This window comes from Siniperca chuatsi, linkage group LG11 (assembly GCF_020085105.1).
Source record: "Siniperca chuatsi isolate FFG_IHB_CAS linkage group LG11, ASM2008510v1, whole genome shotgun sequence".
In the NCBI taxonomy this organism is placed as follows: domain Eukaryota; kingdom Metazoa; phylum Chordata; class Actinopteri; order Centrarchiformes; family Sinipercidae; genus Siniperca; species Siniperca chuatsi.
This window is the reverse complement of record NC_058052.1, coordinates 27,546,759-27,566,354: the sequence shown is the minus strand read 5'-3', so window position 1 is coordinate 27,566,354 and position 19,596 is coordinate 27,546,759. Positions and strand designations below refer to the sequence as shown.

At 40.9% G+C, this 19,596-nt stretch overlaps 1 protein-coding gene across 2 annotated transcripts in view; it reads right to left on the bottom strand.

Annotated features, from left to right (window-relative positions):
- The window catches only part of hectd2 (HECT domain containing 2), a 53,552-nt gene that overhangs the window by 19,789 nt on the left and 14,167 nt on the right, over window positions 1-19,596 (bottom strand). For both annotated transcript variants that reach the window (XM_044214147.1, XM_044214148.1), the window contains exons 3-15: window positions 19,442-19,580; window positions 19,186-19,288; window positions 18,891-18,980; window positions 18,358-18,422; window positions 17,945-17,990; window positions 16,046-16,155; window positions 14,368-14,516; window positions 14,103-14,226; window positions 12,143-12,239; window positions 11,479-11,586; window positions 10,455-10,587; window positions 6,535-6,623; window positions 131-195 (exon numbers count right to left, since the gene is read on the bottom strand). In XM_044214147.1, coding sequence (XP_044070082.1) covers window positions 131-195; window positions 6,535-6,623; window positions 10,455-10,587; window positions 11,479-11,586; window positions 12,143-12,239; window positions 14,103-14,226; window positions 14,368-14,516; window positions 16,046-16,155; window positions 17,945-17,990; window positions 18,358-18,422; window positions 18,891-18,980; window positions 19,186-19,288; window positions 19,442-19,580 — 1,318 coding nt within the window. The remainder of the gene's footprint in view (window positions 1-130; window positions 196-6,534; window positions 6,624-10,454; window positions 10,588-11,478; window positions 11,587-12,142; window positions 12,240-14,102; window positions 14,227-14,367; window positions 14,517-16,045; window positions 16,156-17,944; window positions 17,991-18,357; window positions 18,423-18,890; window positions 18,981-19,185; window positions 19,289-19,441; window positions 19,581-19,596) is intronic.

Here is a 19,596-nt window from a genome sequence, read left to right as displayed (position 1 = left end):
TTTACAGCCACAGAGAAGTGCTGTGGTGCGGACAACGTATTAACAGCAGCATTTGCGACATTTTGGTTGCAAAATGCAGCAGTCCTTAGAGAAAGTACTGTCGTGGTAGGACGGGTGGAAACACACCTACCTGTAACAGTAGAGTGGGAAGTGGATGTCCAGAGCGATGCTGTTGTAAACTGCTAAGCCCATCAGCTGATGACACAGTAGGTTAAGGAGGAAGTAACTATTGACAGAGCAAATACACACACACCAAAACATATACTGTAGCATATAATTTTGCACTACTTGTCTTAGATTCTCTTTTTCTCATTTACTTGTGTGATTTACTTTTGTACATGTTTGTATTTCATTGCCAACGACTGCTTCACTGTAATTGTTCTGCAAATGACAAATAAAGAACTTAAAGCTGATGTGCCCACACATAAAATATGTATTTCCACCATCAACTTACCAGGGTGACAATGGTTTGTGTTCTTCACTTATTTGTACATATGTTTTAGTTTCTATATACAGTGAATGACCACAGGTAAACATGACAAAATCATTACCACATTCTCAGACATAAGTATAATTATCATAAATTACAAATAAAACAATCACCAGCAGTCTCTAGTGGCCTGTAGCAGCCCCATAAACTAACCTACATCTCATGAGCTCAGGTTTCATTAAGAGAATGAAAGCTGGTGGACACAGAAGCTAACACAGGTTCTTTATAAAAACATGAAGCTGAAAATCCAACACAGATGAACAACTGAAATGGATAACATCGATCATATCAGACAGGAAACAGCTAGAGGGAAGACGCGTCTCTTCTACTGGTGTTCAGTCTGAAACTCTGACCTCATGGTCAGTTTGACAGACTGCTGGGCCACGACACATGGCTGTGTCTGTGTACTCGTACTTGCTACATAGTGAGGACTGAAACATGATTTTTACCTACAGAGTGAAGATTTTTGGAAAGTGATGACATTTTGGCCGGCCCTCACAATTTCAAAGGGCTGTCTGAAGGTTACGACTTGGTTTTAGGGTTAGGTTAGAATTAGGTTAGGCATTTAGTTGTGACGGTTAAGGTTAGGGTAAGGGGCTAGTATATGAACTCACCATCGCTCGGCCATACATGCACACATACACACACACGCACACACACACACACACACTGAAGTTACAAAATGAAGTCATTTAGTCTACATTAAACTGCCATAAAAGAGAAAAAACTAGCACACACACACACACACACGCGCGCGCACCAAGTGTTCACAGCTGCCACATGTGGAGACCATATGTGGTGTAATTGTATGTGTAGGTTGACTGTGTGTGTCTGTGAACTGAACACTACTGATTACAGGTAGGTGACACACACACACACACACACACACACACAGACACCGGCATGAAAATAAACAAACTATATATTACCACAACCATTAAGGTCATTAAGAAGTCAAACACACACACACACACACACACACACACAAAAATATCAAAGAGTGCAACAGAAAAGCATTTAGAGGCCCTCGTTCATTTATCTTCACTTTATGGGACAGGCATGAATAAAGCTCTCTCTCCCTCTCTCTATTCATGCCTGCTCTGTTTCACATTATCTCTCTCTGTCTATTTTACCCACTTCCTTCTATTTGCCAGACTGGTTCTTAGTGTTGCTTCATTGGTGCAACAACAAGACAAGCCACAAAACAGCAAACAGTGAAAACAGACAACATTATTCTGCAAATATGAAGACGCACAATACAAAAAACATTCATGTCACATTTATGTGACAGTCGTGCCCAGATGAACCTGTTAGGGTGGTCTAGGGCAAAAACTAGATGCTGACCGTCTCCTTGGTCTGTTCCTTCCACGCACTTTGCACTGTGTACAGTTTTTACTCATGCTAAATGTCAATGCAATGTCTGTCTGTCTGTCAGTTCCACCAGTTATTCAGTTAATTCCAGACTGAAATTTATCAGCTATTATATGAATTCTCATGTTATTTTGCACAAACATTCATGGTTCCTAGATAATAAATCCTGCTGATTTTGGTGATCCTGTTACTTTTGGCGCCATCATCAAGTCAAAATATCAATGTATCCAATACTTTGGTTTATGACTAAATACCTGCAAAACGAATGGCTTTCCCTTTGTCCTCAGCTGTACCTTGTGGTTATTGCTAATTAGCAAATATTAGCATGCTAACACACAAAACTAAGATGGTGAACATGGCAAACGTACCTGCATGCTATCAGCATGTTAGCATTTTAATTGTGAGCAGTTTAGCCTACAGCTAAACTGACTGAGCTGCGAGCATGGCTAGCATGGCTGTAGACTCTAGTCTTGTTCTACAATGGAATACTCCCTGGCTCCAGCACTGCTGTGTGATACTTTTTCAAATTAATGTGGTAGTATGCGATATCTAAAACAAACTCAGGAAATAAATCACCCACCTTAAGGCTCTAATCAAGCACATTTTCAATTAAATTAGCACAAGCCAGTTGCCAGAGTAAGCCTGGAGCTTTCAGGGCCCCTAATGTTCTGGGGCCTCTTTGAAGTTGCCCACTTTGCCCACTATGCCCAGTTGGTAATACAAACTTTGTGACAAAACAAATGTGCACGCACATTGGTCTCCTTACACAGTGCTGTACAGAGCCTCACTTTCAGTCTAGAAATGACTGAGAGGCTGTGTGGTTCGTGCAGTTTCCCCCTTTGATTTGCCTTAAGTATAGTAGCTTTTAGATAGTTAAAATCATCTTATTCCAGTTTGTCTGTCAGGCTCGTGCACTTGTGAACAAATGTACAATGATTGAGATGTATGAAACAGAACCATGTGCAGGCCTATGCCTAGGCTTTATAAATGTAAGAAATACAGCGTTCATATGGATATTTCTGAGTTTGTTTATACAGTTATAGAGTTTTAGATGTGAATCTACACATTTGTGCATCTGGCCCAAGGTGATTACCTTGCAATTATCTAATGCACCTCAATTGTTCAGCCTTAACAAATAGTTCTCTCTACCAAACTTTCGATCACTTGCTCTTCCCCTATTTGTTGTTCGAAGCTGGATCACCAAACTGGCAAAGCGGGCAACTGCTCTGGGCAACCAAAAAGCCGCAAGTTCACTCTGTGGCAGTTGATTTGTACTAATCTGATTAATGTAATTTTGTTTGGGAAATGTGTTTTTATGAAACACAGCGGCTGCTATTCATTTTGGGCCTGTGGCTTCTAGCAGGTTAACACAGCCATGCCGTCTCATCTCTCTACATCTGTCTTTCTCTCTTCATGTCCCACTTTGTCTCTCTTCCTCTCTGCTTTCTCATCAATGTTTGTTCCCTTTTGTTTACATCTGTTTATACTCTATCTTTCCATCTTACACCCCCCACTGCACCACTTTCTTTCTGCTTTTCATTTATTTCTATCTCTCTCTGCTGCTCTCTCTCTCTCTCTCTCTGTTACACATTTTCTCTCCAGCGCTCCCTCTCCATCTCCATAGTGACGCAACGCTACCATGACGACTAAACAGGAATGAGGGAGATTGATAAATTAGCTCTTAGCACAAGCACACATGTGGAACATGCATGGAACACCCAGGAGCGCACACACACACACACACACTTAAACACATGCATTAACACACACATTTCCCAACCTTCCTCCTTTTTCTCTGTCTTGCTCTCTCCATCTGACTTTTTTCATCGCACACTCACTGTTTCTGGCCTCAACCAAACACACACACACACACACACAATAACCTGGCGAGGAACAGGCAGCTATTAGGTTATATAACCTTTTGACAGTTCCCAGCTGGCTAGTAACTAAGGATAAAGTGCTGGATCGTTCTCTATTCACACAAACTACACACACATAAACTGTATATAAACACACTCTCACAGACATACACACACACATAGTCCTGAAAGTACATTTTACAAATAGTAGAAACAACAGCAGAGCAGTATTTGAAACTACAAAAGTCACAAACCAATGTTTCACAGAAATATATCAAATAAACCTACAGCAGAACATTCTGTCCACCTCGTTTCTGCCTTGTATTAGAATAATAATAAATCAATAACATCAACAATATCAATAACAGCAGCAGGGAGTCGTGTCAGTACAGAAAACTCGAGAGCTCACAGTTTTGACCGAACCTTAAACAAGATTGTTGGTGTGTTCCGACTAGAAGCAAAGAGAAATTGTAGGTGGTGGTGTGAAGGGATAAAAAGTCAGTGGAAAGATCCAAAGAAATGCAGGTTCTCTCTACGTGGGGCTAGGTGAGGTGAAGACACGTCCACGTAAGTTGAAAATGTTTCAAATTGAGTGAAAAATGAATGCTAATCACAACCCTCAGTGTGAAGTACAGAGTACCAGCATGTTAGATTTCTGTCCACCTGAGTACCATTTCTTATTACTCAGTGCTGCGACTTTCTAATGAATGTAAGTACACATGTTGTAGTTATTGTAAGTGTCGGGCAAAATAGGCCCATTTCCTGCTTAAACAAGCTGCAAGAGGAGGAAAAAATGCGCAGCTGTTTGAGGTATATTATGTGGTCTTTAGTCGGAAAGCTGCTGGATACAACCGTCTCCAAGAAAGTACATATGCATATGATTTGAAACAGCAAATCTGTTTTGAAAGAAACATAATGCCACCTGATTCTGTTTTTTATTAACATAATAAGGAAACTAATATATGTAATTTTTATTACTATATTAATATTTAATTTAATAAATATATCTGGCAACTCACCAAGTGTTGTGAATTTAAGGCCTGTCCCAAATATAGGCAGGTTGAGTTCAGTGACTGAAGCAAATAAAAGCCCGGGCTATTAATCTAAGATTTACGGTATGCATATACTGAATGTTTCAGGGCACTAGTTTCAGTTGCTTGCCAGCTATTTGCCACCTTATTTAATTAACATATATTAAGGGATGTAATGCTACCTAATGTAATGTTAACTTTGTGAGAAATTGAGGGGGCAGGGCATGTGGTGACCAATTGTTGATTTGCTTGGTCTCGGTGTAGGTGGTGTTGACTGGTGTTTAGGAACTCGCAGGACTTAGTTCAGCACTTGTTTAAGGTTAGAGAAAGATCAGGGTCTTTGTTTGATCCTGAAAAAGTCAAAAGTGACTCGATGCATGAGATACGATGTGTTTAATTTATTTAGCCACGATCTTTCCCTAACACTTAACCAAAGTGCTTCTGTCACCTAAACCTAACCACATGCGGGACTCAGGACCTGAACCCTGGTCTCTGGTGTCTAAGTCCTGTGATCTGTGCGCCCACCTCCCTATGACTTCTGTGTGGTACAAAAATTAAACACTTACCTAACTGGAAAAAAATGTTTGCCTTTGATCATAACTCAGGCTGCAATTATGCTTCCTAACAAAACTCAACTGGCAAAACAAATTATTAGTATATAAATATAATTTCTAGGGCACAAGGTTGCTGAATAAAAGCTTAGATTTCTGCTTCAAAATACTCTGTACATACATGGTCAGTGCAGAGCCCAGCAGGTATCAGGTGTACATGTTTTGATAGTTTGTTCACATGTATTACCATTAGTATTTTTACGTTACAAATGAATGTGCATGCTCTGTAGGCTGCTGGTTTAGAGTAATGGCACTGTTTTTTTTTTATTAAATTCAAGCACTGCTGAAGCTGTAGGACTCTACTGAGAAGTATAGAGTATAGTATAGAGAAAAGAGTAAAAAGAAGAGAAACTAGAGAAGCAGCTGGAGTCCTGGTCAGATTCCAAGCTGAAGAACACAAATCAACACTAAGTCGGTCACTGGCTGTTCGTAGTATGACTACAAAGAGAAAGTTCCCTTCATTCAATCTACATACACCTTAAAAGACTAAAGCACTGATAGCTGCACTGTCCATTAGTACAAAACAATGTTATTGCCAATGTCTTTTACAACACTTGAGCTTGAGCTTTAACACTTTTTTTTTTTTTTTTTTTTACATTTTATGTGTTATGTAAGGGAATGTTGTGGGTGTGAAGTCACTGAGGCTGTCTTGTTTAAGAGAAATGTTTCAGTTTCAGTTTTATTTTATATTCTGGGCTGAAAAAAGACGGATTTAGTTTGAGACATTTTTATTCCGTGTGCAGATTTACAGCCTAAAAACACACATTATAGTATCTCTTTCTCCTCTGTGGTTTAAAATAGAGGAGGGCAATAGTATGTGAGAGGGGGAGGGAGGGGGGAGTAAAAGAGAAGAGCGCCTGTGTGTGTGTGTGTGTGTGTGTGTGTGTGTGTTTATTTGTGCCTGTCTGAACATCCCCAAAACACTCTGCATTTTTGTCTACAGGAGACAAACCTACTAACACCTGCATCCAGAACACTGAAGAACTATGAATATAATGAATATAATGGAAGAACATTAAAATGCTAATTTGGTCTGTTGTGCACACGCTAAACAAGGTGCTCTTTCTGGGAAAGAAAATATACAAACACACAAAATGTCCAAATGTGAAACATAAACATCCAACCTTGGATAAAAGCACACTCTTTTTTGTTTTTTTTTAATAAAAGGATACAGTCCCAACCAACTGGAACTCAGAATAGTTGTCACACTTCCAACTGCTGAACCAATGGCAGCGCGAGTCCTTCATATAGGTGAACATTCCTGAAAAATAAACAAAAATAATACTCAGAATTAGATTTAGCGCATCTTTGGCGGTTGATAAACCAATAAAGCCTGGATGACTGAGAGGTTGATGGATGGACAAGGAAAGAAGGGGCGGAAAGATGGAGGCAAGGATGGAAGAAAAAAGTTGAAAGTAAGAAGGAAAACAAAAGGAAGATGGGTGAAAAGAAGGAAAGACATTAAGGAAGGAAGGAAGATAGCAAAAGGATAACTATACTAAATTGGATAATTGGGGGGCAGACGAAAGACTTGAAGGAAGGCTGGAAAAACAAAGCAAACAGATAGAGCTGTGAAAGTAGAAAAGAATAACTGAAATAAGGACAAAATGAAAGAAGAACAAGGGGGGAAATGGAAGAAAGTGTAAATGCCAGTTTCCAGCATCACCTTCATTTGTTGAACCTGTTAGCAAACAGTTGCTTATTTACATATCCAGCAGTTATGGAGCAACATAAACAATAATCTGGAGTGTTTCTGGTCATCTGGCGATTGTAAGTCCAATATTCACTCTCTTTTAGTTCTGTGTTTGGTCTCCAGCAGCTCCTGAGGGAAATATCTGTCTCTCTAGCTGCTACATGCTCCGCTATGTTCAGCAGCTGCTCTCTGACTGTCTGTCTGCTGTCTGCTGCTGAGCAGGGAGAGTACAGTGGCTTTTTGGAGCTTTTTCACTGAAAACAGCTGCCTGCTGCGACCGAAAACGACGTAATGAGAGCGCTGAGAGGGAACCAGAACAGTGAAGTTACAGCCGGACAGATAAACAATGGGCTGAAACACACTATAAAGCTTCGTAACGCCGAGGGGAGCTGCAGGTTCAGCTGATGATTCTCTGTAGGTTCATCACTACCAGAGACACCCAACACATTGTCACATTGTCATTTCATACATTGTATTATAAAAATGTCGATTATAGGCGCTTTAAAGAGAGAAGCACTCACTAGAAGAATAACTTTAAAAAAAAACATGACATTAGACTAAAAACAATGACACACATTATTACATTAGATTCTGATTGACCAATAGAGCTATTATAAACTGCTAAATAACTGGCCTCTGTTTCACTTTTAATGACATCACAGTCAACAAATCTGCATGATCTGAGTTGTTTATTTTCACTCTCCATCACTTGTCAACACCTTGTCAACATTCAGTTTGTGTCTTCGGTGAATGTCAGAGGGATTGAAAAAAGGTTAATGAGCAGATAGTTAACAAGAATAAACTCGACAGAATCGTGAAGCGCTGAAGCTTTTCCAGCGCTGACTGAGGGAAACTGCAGCAGTCTGTTCTGAGCGGAGACACACATCTGGACCGCTCACATCTCTGAACACCAGAAACTGACACCGCTTCACACATACATAAAAGAGCCTGTGTGTGTGTGTGAGTGTGTGTGTACACCTGCCTGTGTGCAGCTGAGTGTGTGTGTTTCTGTATGCGTGTGTATGTGTGTGAGGCAGAGCCGGGGCTTTCCCTGTGCTGCTAATGAGGGGAACACAGCTTTCATTGAGTGTGTTGCTTTGGGCCGACGTCCCCTGGCACCAAAAACACAGACAACCGCGGAAAGACGGAAAGACGATGGAAAGAACAACTCGAGCAGAGGAGAGAGAGACACAGATAGAAAGTAAGAGAGAGAGAGGAGAAGACGCAGATGCACAGACAGACGTTCGCTTGGTTTCCATTCAAGTACTTTTTATGCAAATTCCAATGTATTGAACAAGAAAGGCTGAATCAAAACAGCAAATCTTGGAGACAATTCTATATCAATATTGTAAAAAGGTTTATACCCTCACATGACGTGAGAATGTTTCTTGTGGTTGAAAGAAATACTGGAGCAATGGTGATGGAAAGACACTTGAAATGAAAGGAGAAAGTTCAGCTTGAGAAATCTTTTGCTCACATTTCACATAAATTCAATTTGGATTTGGATTCAAATAATGTTGGGCACAGAGGAGGAAGTCAGGTGACGTTGGGTAGATGGATGGATCAACAAAACATCGGACTTTAACGCAGGAGACCGCTGTTCGTTTCCCATTTCCAACCGCCAATCAACGCTGTTGTTTTTTAAGCATTCCCTAACATTAAGCAAGTCTTCATTATCGTATTATTTTTATTGTAACCGTGACGACGAAGATCCCCTAACCTTAATAAAGTACTTATTTTAACCCAAACCATAATCTTTCCCTAAACCAAAGTTGTTTTTGTGCCTAAACCTAACAAAACATTAACCAGAGCGTTGTCATACTGCCAATCGTGGTGTCAGATCTGAAAACGCTTCTACAATATGTCTCCTTCTAACTGGCATGCACAAACGACGTATTTTATCACTTAGTTTGGAATAGGGTTGGGCCGACAGCCATCGACCACTGAGCCCTCTGCCATCGTAACATCGTGATTTAAAAGCCACCCCTCCCCCCCTTTTGGCGAGTAAAATCTCGTTACTGAAAGTGCAATAAAAGCTTTGTGAGTAAAAAGCTGATAAGAGTAGTGTAGCACTATGACTAGTATTTAAAATATTTTCTATGATCATATCATCTGCTTAATGAGGTAACATAAGCATTGTGTTACCCGTTCCTGCTGCAGCTTTCAGACCGTGGTCGGGATGCACAGGGAAGACTTTGTTTTCCTCCAGGGCTGAAGTTGATGCTAACCACAGGGCTAACCACCTTCACTTTTACCCAGCAGCTGGGAGGCAAGACACGGGAGCGTCTTGGGTATTGAGGAGCTGCAGTGGTTATTCATGGCGCTGAAGTGTTTGACTAACATGTTAAATCGGAAGGTTGGGTTCTGACATAAGATGAAAGGATCAGGTGATATTCTATATATTTCTTATTGTCAACAAATCCCATGAAAAGACCAAACCACCAATGAATTTAACCTACTAAGTGTTGTTTGTGTATCCAAAGCCTGATAGATCTTATTCTCTGTGCCACAGAGCTTTATTGTTGTCCAAAACCTTTTAAGAACACATCAGTGAGCCACACTGTTGCACTGGGTGACACTGTAGTTTTTGACTCAATCCCACATACACCATCCTGCTGCCCCAAATACTCACTAGAGCACCAAATGTGGATTAATCCACAGCTGAAAATAGTCCCCAACAAATGCACCCTTTCCTCCTGTTCCAGTCTTTTTTAAAACTGAAACTATATATTTGTTTTATAGATTTACATCTTCAGTAGGCACCAATGGGCTTGAGAGCCGCAGACAGGGAAGGGAAGTCAAAAAGTATTGGGGGACTTTTTATGGGATATTGTTGACAAAAAGAAATATAATACCAGTGTTGTCCTATAAAAAAGGTCATAGGTATATTTCAGTGGTGACCCTGAGTAAAGCAAAAAAATTCATCCAAACTTCCAAAGGATCTTAACCGACAGCTGCAGCCAACACTGACCGCTTCTCTCAGCCATGTGGCACTTATTCCTGCTGCAGTTTCACTGACCTGAAAACTCACAGAGCTTGTCCACTGAGACATCCATTACTTTCCATTTCTGTCCAATAAAAAATCTGCTTGTTTTCAATAAAGTATAAAGTATAGCTTCACTTTCCATTGACTTTGCATCACACTGGTTTTGCCCTCCAGATTCTCAGTGTTATCGCTTACTCTCTGCTGCTGCTCCTCGAAGACCTGTTGAAACATCTCAGCTTTTCCATTTTCATTAATTACACTTTTCATGAACACAGTTTACAGTTCAGTAAGACTGGCATCCAATAAGACCCCCACAGGGTGAACGACCTCAGCTGAAGGCCTTCTGTGCTACGCTGATGGCACTTGCTTACCGACATACCAGACTTCTTCTGTGAACTGAAAGCGTGTCTCACCGTAGTCTGTGTGGAAGATCTGTCGGACCAGCAGCAGGAACCACTCCTTCGTCAGGCCACCCATGTCCAGCCCCGCCTCCCCGACAAACGTCACCCGCAGCTTCTTCTTCAGGTCACACCGCTTCCTTGTCAACTATAGAAGGAGGAGGAGACAAAACGAATAGAAAAGGTTCAACTTTTAATTTAATTGTTGTTTTTTATGTTGTTTTGCGTACAAACGGGTTTGGGCCCAGATTTCCAGTTAGGTTTAGGTTAGACTGAGCGTTTGAGGTTGACACATTAATGTAGAACATTAAAGGCGTACTTGATCATCCTCACGAATGGTTCTGTATTTGTTTTTTCTGTACTTCCCAGACAGCAACATTGTCTGTTTTTCTCTCATTACAAAAAATATTTTTTGTTTGTCATCACAACCTCATAAGGCCCTAAAATTTCCGGTTTCCACCCAAGACATCTGCATCCTTTCCTTCTATTAACTTTGCTCAGTAGTTCAGTGGAGGACGCACGTAAACACACTACTTACGGACATATATATGCAGATATACTCTAATTAAACTGCGGATGATAGTTATTTTGTTTTCTGATTGGCTGTGAGGCCTCAAACATATTTCAACAAAACAATCACTATCTCACAATCACTAACAGTATCTCAGAGCTCAGGTATACATCTCTGCCTAGATACACAGAGGCCCATACTGTAAAGGAGCCTTTCAAATCTCAACAACGTGTCAGGAGGCGAGTTTAAAATGGAAAAGAAGATGGAAAAGAATAAAACAAGTCACCATGCAAACATCTCCGAGTGGCACTTGTGCAAGCTCGCTTTTGTTCGCTTCCAGCCTTGAGAGACAGAATCATCTCCCAGGTGTTCTCATACATAAGATAATGAATTCTCTGTAAAGGAAACACGACTCTTCTTCTCAAGACCTCGTTATGTATTTCTGCTTTTATGAGTACTTTGGTTTAAAAACATCTGAAACAGATGGGACAAGAATACGAGTTTGTGTGTGTGTGTGTGTGTACTAACCTCATCCAGTGAGTCGCTGAGGAGTTGTGCTCGTCGTACTTTAATGTTGAGAAACAGAAGGTTCATGTCCACTCTCTGCCTGCGAGAAACCTTACTGACCAGGCTTTGCTGTGAAACACACACACACACACGTTCGTTTCACTATCCCCATGGAGGACAGTCGTTGACATAATGCTTTCCCTAGCCCCTAACCCTAACCTTAGCCATCACAACTAAATGCCTAACCCTAACCCTATCCTAATTGTAACCTGAACCCTAAAACCAAGTCTTAACCCTCAAGAAGCAGTCTCTACCTGTGGGGACCGCAATTTTTGTCCCCACGGTGACACAAGTCCCCATGGGTTAGTGTGCATTCGGGTTAAAGTCCCCACTGAGATATAAGAACATGAAACACACACACAATTAATGTCTGTAGACATGCATTTGTTGCTTGTGTACATCCTTGCACTTTCTGCCTGCTTTCTAGTTTTCATGTGTCTGTATTACTGTACTTGTATCTTTGTATCGACGCTGTAAATAAGGTCCTCGCTTCAGGAGGCAGTTTAAGAGTTAAGGCTGGAATTAGATTTAGGTTAGGGTGATGTTCCTCACAAATAAAGAAGTACAGAGATGTTTGTATACGCGCGTGTGTGTGTGTGTGTGTGTGTGTGTGTGTGTGTCTCACCCTGGCCTGACTGATCATCTGTTGCTCGGAGTCTTTCTGGATGATGGCTTTCTTCACCACTGTCGAAAGGATGAAGGGAAACTGACAGAAGGAAAACCTGAGGAAGGGCAAGAAGAAGTATGAAAAGTTAATAACCCTGTTTTGCTTCCATCAGTTTCCATATATATATATATATATATATATATATATATATATGTAGTCTTTAAAGATATATCTATATCTTTAAAGATTAGAGAACAAAAACACTTCATTCCTGTCCCAAGTGTTTTTAAAATTATAGGCTTTACCCAGTTGAGCAGGCTCTGAAATCTACACCCTCCAAGCCTGAAGTGAGCAGAATTCCCCACCACACCAGCCAGGGACTTTTAGAGCCGATCGTTTGAACTGTAAACTCTGGATCCATTTCCTTTATCGGACATTAACGAGCCGTGGTGCAGCGTGAAACAGACTTCACGGCTTCTGAAAGTGTTTCCACGATTCTGGATAAACTGCAGCTGTGGGAACGTTACTTTGTCTCTGCTCAGGAGGAGTTACTCAGCCTGACTTCCAGGAATCATCAGAAGGAGCTAACATCTCTCTTGGTCATGGGTAGTGCTTAGTCAAGCTAATGTGTTGTCACATCTGTTAGCATTTTTGGTCCTTTTTAAAGACACTTTCCCAGGGAAAAGTCACTACTCAGTCTCTTCCACTGCTCCATCATGTATTAACCATTCGTTATTAATTTACTAGTAGTGAGTACAAATCAACTTCATGTGCTTATCATTCACTGCTGAAATGATTAGTCGATCAATCACGTAGTTAGCAGAACAGAACATTTCAGTCAAATGTGAGGATTTGCTGCTTTTCTCCATTTTATATCATTGGACTGAACTGAATTAAACTGAATATTATTTGGGTTTGAGACTGTTAGTTCGCCAAAACAAGCAATCTGCAGACGTCACTCCAGGCTCTCGCATAATATAATAAATGATTAATTGATGAATGAAAACAAAAGGCATTCATTTCCTATTAAGAGTTTACTTTGAATGATAAATTCAATGTACGTCAACTCAAAAACTCTGTCTGGATAACTGACCCAAAGTGTAAAAAAAAAAAAAAAAAGTATATTCTGAGCACTTTGTCGCTGTACTCAGGAACAAAACTCTGCACGAAAACTGCTGAATCGATCCAAAACTGATCCAAAAAACTTCAAACAAGTTCTACAAAGCTCAACCTCTAACTTCACCCTGCAGAATCTGAAGCTCTCTGATTGGATGTTTCTCTCTCTGGGACCCATTGTTGACTTCTCTCCTAAAGTTGTTACGGACAGGACTTTTCAATGACGCAGAACTTCTACATCTCAGCGTCTCATTGTTTGTACTGATGAATAAACCAGGAGAGTTTCATGTCCAGTACAGTGTTGAAATGTTCCAACAGACAGCCAGCAATACAATACAATATGATATTGTTTATGGGAGAAATGAACCTGGACAACTGATATTACCCTGCCCACTTTTTTAGTATGCAGCATGTTCTCAGGAATACTCGATTCTAATTGCCTAGAGGGTGTGCAAGGGCTTTGATGTTCTGCTCTACACAAAGTGTTAAAATGCGTCTTCCTCTGCTGTCTGGATAGATAATTTGTAATATAATAATATAATTTCAAACTTAGCGGTGTTCACAAGTGGGAACACATAACGAGCCATAACAAACAAAAACACTGCTGTGAGTTGTTGATGTCAGTGAACCAACAAAATCTCTGTCAAGCAACAAATCTATTATACAGCACCGAGGACAGGCAGGGGGATGTTTTCTGCCAAATATCTAACAATATTTTAGTCAATGCCACGTAATTTGGTTTGGTTTACCAGGCATGAGAGCCATTCTGGACACATTCAGACACTTAACAGTAAAAGTCAGCCCGATCGAAAAGCCAGTCAGGTAAATGGGTAAACTGGATAGACACGGACAGCCATCTGACCTATTTGAGTTTCCGTAGTTCTGCCAGGTCCTGTACTCCTCCATGAAGTCTATGTGCTCCAGAGTGATGTTGTAGAAGTCGGTGAAAGGCATGATGGGAGGAGAGGAGACACTGTTGGCTGCATCTGAGGAGAGCAAAAGAAGAAAGAAAGTCAAATGTGACAAAATAACCTGCGTTTGCATTATTGTTCTAGTACAATAAATATACAGCAAGTTGATGGTGATATGAATGTGTGTGTGTGTGTGTGTGTGTGTGTGAGACTCACTGAACAGGCCGAGCACTTTGGTAGCAGAGGGAATCCACCAGGAGCACTTGGCCAGAGGAGGAAGTTCGTCTGGTTCTGCAGGAAACAGACGGGTGGAGATGAACTGCAGGAGGCGCTCTACCAGCTGCCTGAAACGCCTCGCCGACAGCCTGACACACACACACACACACACACCCAAAGTTAATATTATTGGTTAACATCAGCAGCTTGGCAGAGTCAAAACTGCACAAACTGCACATACCCTGAAATATACACAAGCACAAAAATAGACACTTCTGGATCTGAGCAGAACTGAACAGAACTTGTAATTTGAAGCAGCTCGCTTGTAAATCATCACCACAGAAAGGATGCATTCTTCAGGGCTGCTCATTCAGGCTGAGAGAGACACACAGAAGCTGGCTTACATTCGTAATTGTAAGCCGTGTGTCGAGTTTTAAAAGCTTCAAGACTTGATCAAACTGGTTGGAAGTGGATTATGTTTTCAAAAATACAGGAATAACTATAATTGCTAAATTAACATGGAGACACAGTTGCAGAGACATAATGCAGAAATATTACATATTACCCTGAAACATGTTTTTAATCTGACTAGACACCATCGTAAAAATGTACCCATTCGTGTCTCTCCCTGTCTGAACAAGTCTCTGTTGACCTTCAGAATCAGAAATACTTTATTGACCCCCCGAGGGGAAACTCTTGTGAGAATTTGTTGTTACATTAAAATAAACTCAATGTGTTTGTTTTTAGCTTCAAGTAAAAGCTGAGACAACAAGTATGATCAGATCGGTATTTATCATCACACCGTTTGAATCCCAGTGCCAATATGAAACCTACATTTCATTTTAGTACAGATACTAAAATGATGTTTAATTTTCTCTTAACACGAAGTAGTTTCTATATGAAATAACATAAATAAATAACATATATGATCAAAGCCTTTGATGCCAACTCTTGATACTCAACAGTTTTCAACACCGCAGATAGATTTCAATCGGTACTCAAAATGTACTGAGGTTTCAAACCCAGCCCTAATGCAGAACCAGGAGAAATGTATTCTCATCAGCTTTATTTGGCTTGCACATCGCAGGGGCTGCAGACTACATCAGTACAAAGACGTGCTCAAGCCTTTGACAGTTAAGACCCTTCCTCCTCAGGTTAGAGAGGGAAAACAAAGATGACGATGAAAAACAAGTTGGTGGCTAAAAAGAATGCAACTGCTGCAGTTTGTCAGAATTTGGGGTGTGTACCAAATGACAAGAGAGATTCATCAATGCTTGAAGCTGTGTGTGATATCTGCATAAGGAAAGTGAGCCAGAGTGAAGTACTTCCAGTTAGAGATGGAAACAGTTTAAATTTATGTTCCCATCACACAATCAATCACTTGCTAACCCTGCTGCAAAGACGAGATGACAAGACCCAATCCGCCTACAGAGCCCCAAATCACAAATTTCCCTCAGAAGACTTCACAATCTGTTCAACTTACAACAGCCTCTATCCTTAGACTCGGTTTGACTCTACAACAAGTAGAGACAGGAAGAGAATAAAGGTCAATAAAGAGAAAGACATAGCTAAAAACAGACAGAGAAAGCTACAGTATGGGGACCTGGCTGCTAACCAACATCAAAGGTTGACACACACATACACACACACACATTCACACACACACACTCAGACTTACTTTTTGAGCCAGTGAACCAGGAAGTGGTGGTCAGCCTCAGACAGAGCTGCGATCTGCCTCAGCAGGTGAGCGTAGATCACATAGGTGCTGGTGCTCGAATACTGGGGGTTCTGCACACACACACACACACACACACACACACACACACAGCAATATGTCATATTGTGACAAAGCTCACATATTTGGCCTAGAAAATACTGACATCAGAAGATCCAGCTCATGCAGCTGGTGATCTGGAACACAACTTTTTTAAATTATCCGTTTATGTTGAGTATTTCAATTTTGGGAGAAAAAGTGTTCATCAGCAGCGCACTCCAGGGTTTTCAGTCTGCATGCTAGCATAAATAAAAAATAATTGCGGCTTATTACAACTTGGATCTTATTTTGGTAGTTCCGTCCACCATTTCTATCAGTATTAATAACATTTTATTCACCAAGTTAATACCTGCGATCTGGGAATGAAGCGACATCACTAAAAAGAAGTCTGATGGTCAACCAAAAACATGAGCACTCAAACGATCAGACAACAAACCCCTGGACAAACTTATTTGGAAGAGAAAATGAAAGCATATGGTAAAAAAATAATTTGCCATGTCCGACTTCATTATAGCAATGTCATCATATTCTCAAATCTCAGTAATTACCTTGGTTATAACTGACAGAAACGTTGAACAGAACTGCAGAAATGAGACCAGAGTTCCAACAAATCAGAATTATTCTTTAAGTATACTTGACTTTGTCAGTTTTCCATTGTGCACATGCTGCATGCTCAACACAGAGTTAGAATTAGTATTTAGTATGAGACAACTGGGACACAGCGAAGGTCATCAGCTTGTGCAACAAACAGCTGGGTTAGAACTAAAGGATCGAGTTCTTTAGGACAGACTCACGCTGGATTTAAAAGGCTGCTGTTGTGTTTTTTCTAAAAGTCATGACTCACTTTGACTTTGAGAACACAACGTTCTGTCTGTTAGACTGGTGTTTGGATGCAATAAAAATAAAAACAAATTACATAATAAGTGAGATAATCCCAAAGAGCTCCATTCAGTCTTCACAGGGTTTTAACACAGAGATGAAGAGAGAGAAGAGAAGAGTTGAATATGTAGCTTGAAGAGCCTATAAAAGGAGGGAGAGTCATCATCAGACAGGAAACCAGCAGTCCTCAACTCCAATATGACCTCACCCGGTCCCAATCTGTGTGTGTGTGTGTGTGTGTGTGTGTGTGTGTGTGTGTGTGTGTGGTTGTGTTCTCCTGAGAGTTGGAAGACGAGGCGAGTCCTCAAAGTCAAATGGGACAAAATCAGACAGGCTTGTGTGTGTGTGTGTGTGTGTGTGTGCGCTGATGGAGCGTGGAACCACAGTGGAACTACTGTAGATTCCTATCTTTATCTGATTCTAATTCCCAAAACCATATATGAAAATCAGACTGGAGAGAAAGTGTGTGGGGGGGAGACAGAGATCAAAAATAGGATCAAAGAAGGATCATAGAAAGGAACCCACAAACAGAAAAAGACAGAAATGGAGGGCAGAATAAGAAAGAGACAGAGAGAGGTACGAGGGAAATATTTCTGTCCACCAGCACTGAAAAAAGATGGGAGAGAAGGAAAAGGTGTGGGAGAAAAAACAAGGAAAGAAAGAATAAAAAATGGTTGTTGTTCAGTCAAAAATCCAGCTTTAAATAAAATAAAAGCATACGTATATTCCAAAAATGTACTGAAGATATGGGTGTCCTGAACTGACCTGCAGAATTAGGATCATGTTTATGGATCAGTATCAGCTTTACAAAGCTGTGGGTTCCCCAGCTGACACACAGCATGGAGATCTAGTGAACCACTGTATTTTTATATGCCAGGACACCTTGGACTATCTGTACTGTGTCTCAAGGATTTTCAGTCTCACCTGAACAAGAATGAAATAGGCTCGCAGGTCATCTTTTGTCCGAGGCCTGAAAACAGAACACACACAAACCAAAACCTGTCACACAAAACAAAACACAACAAAACCAAGTTAGGCTAGCTCCGTCTCAGTGCTAAGCCAGGTTAAACAGATCACCGAGCTGTACTGAAGAAACAGAGATAAATTCCCCAAATCACTGAATCAGTGAATATTCCTTTAAGCCTGAGTAATGCAGCTGTTCTATTGCATCAACCTGCTTGGCAATCAAATCCATTTTACTATGAATTTAAATTACCAAATGATCGAATTTGTGTTTGCATTGTTTGGAAATTACGTTGAAGCTGAAAGAGATCAAGCAGATAATAAAATTTAGCAAATGAAGTTAAAAAAGGCCGATGTGTCAGAAGTGTTCTCACCCTTTCCACTCCCTTAGCAGGCTGTTGATGATCCCTTTCAGCACTGACTTCTGGATGTCCTGAGGCTAAACACACAAACAAAAACATATTCAACGTCCAAAACAGAAAGAATCAGAAGAAGAATGTCAGAGACCCACAAAGAGAAATGGAAACACTGGTCGCCATATTTATCTAACCTTTACTTAACCCGAAAGGTCACTTAAGAACACAGAAGCGTTTACAAGGACAGCCTGAAGTGGTTCATGTTTGAAAAGATCCTCCGCTGTTTTTACATTTACTGACTGAACTGGACTGATAAATCCAGGTAAAATATTTAGTTACAGTGTGCGTGTTTTTGGACGTCATTAATGAGCACTTCATCAAGTCAGCAAGTATGTGAAGTTTTATAGAATTTATAAAACTTATATAGAGGCTATAATATATGTTACAGACTTGATGTCATGATAAAATGTATTATCCTTTGCAAGAGTCCAATGGCTTGGTGGTGGCGGTGGCGTGTGTTTGTAGGTGCAGTCTTGCTGCCACGTGCTTACTGTGCTGAGCAGTGCGTCGTAAACAGCGTTGACAAACTTGGCATTGACTCCTGAGTCATCTATAGTGTTAAACGATCCATTCGCCTCTCGCTGGGAAAGGACAGAGGAGGGAGGGAAGAAAGAGAAAGGGAAGGAGAGAGCATGAGAAAACAGAGAGAAAACAGCAGAGAAAGAAATTCTTTCCCATCATAAAATGGTTATGGCGTCTGGGGAAATTTTAACAGCTTCTAAAACAGTTTTCTCACAACAGGCATTATGCTGAGAGCCAGGCTCTGTGTGTGTTCATGTGTTCTACCTTGAAGGCAGCGTTGATTTCTATGAAGGAGTCGAAGGTGGTCAGGTAAAACTCTCGGACCTCCCTCCAGTCACCTGATTGGACGGCACGCTCCATGTCCTCTCTGGCAACACAAACACACAATGCTTAAAAAGACAAAACTATGTTCCAGTGTGTTTCGCACATCAAAAGTGAGGTGGGTTTGTTTTATGGGGAGTTTTCATCAGAAAACTGAGAAGTCTTAATGTTTGGGGCTGTTCAGGGACCGGGAACTCACTGAAACTCCTTGGTGGTCTTGGTACGCAGAGGGATGATGGGGTCGGAGGGAAACGGAGCTTTGACTTCTGGGGGCAGAGTGTCAATGGAGAGCCGCTGCTTTTGACGGACATCACTGCAGATCGGAGGCAGCTCTCTCCCTGGATGGGAGACACA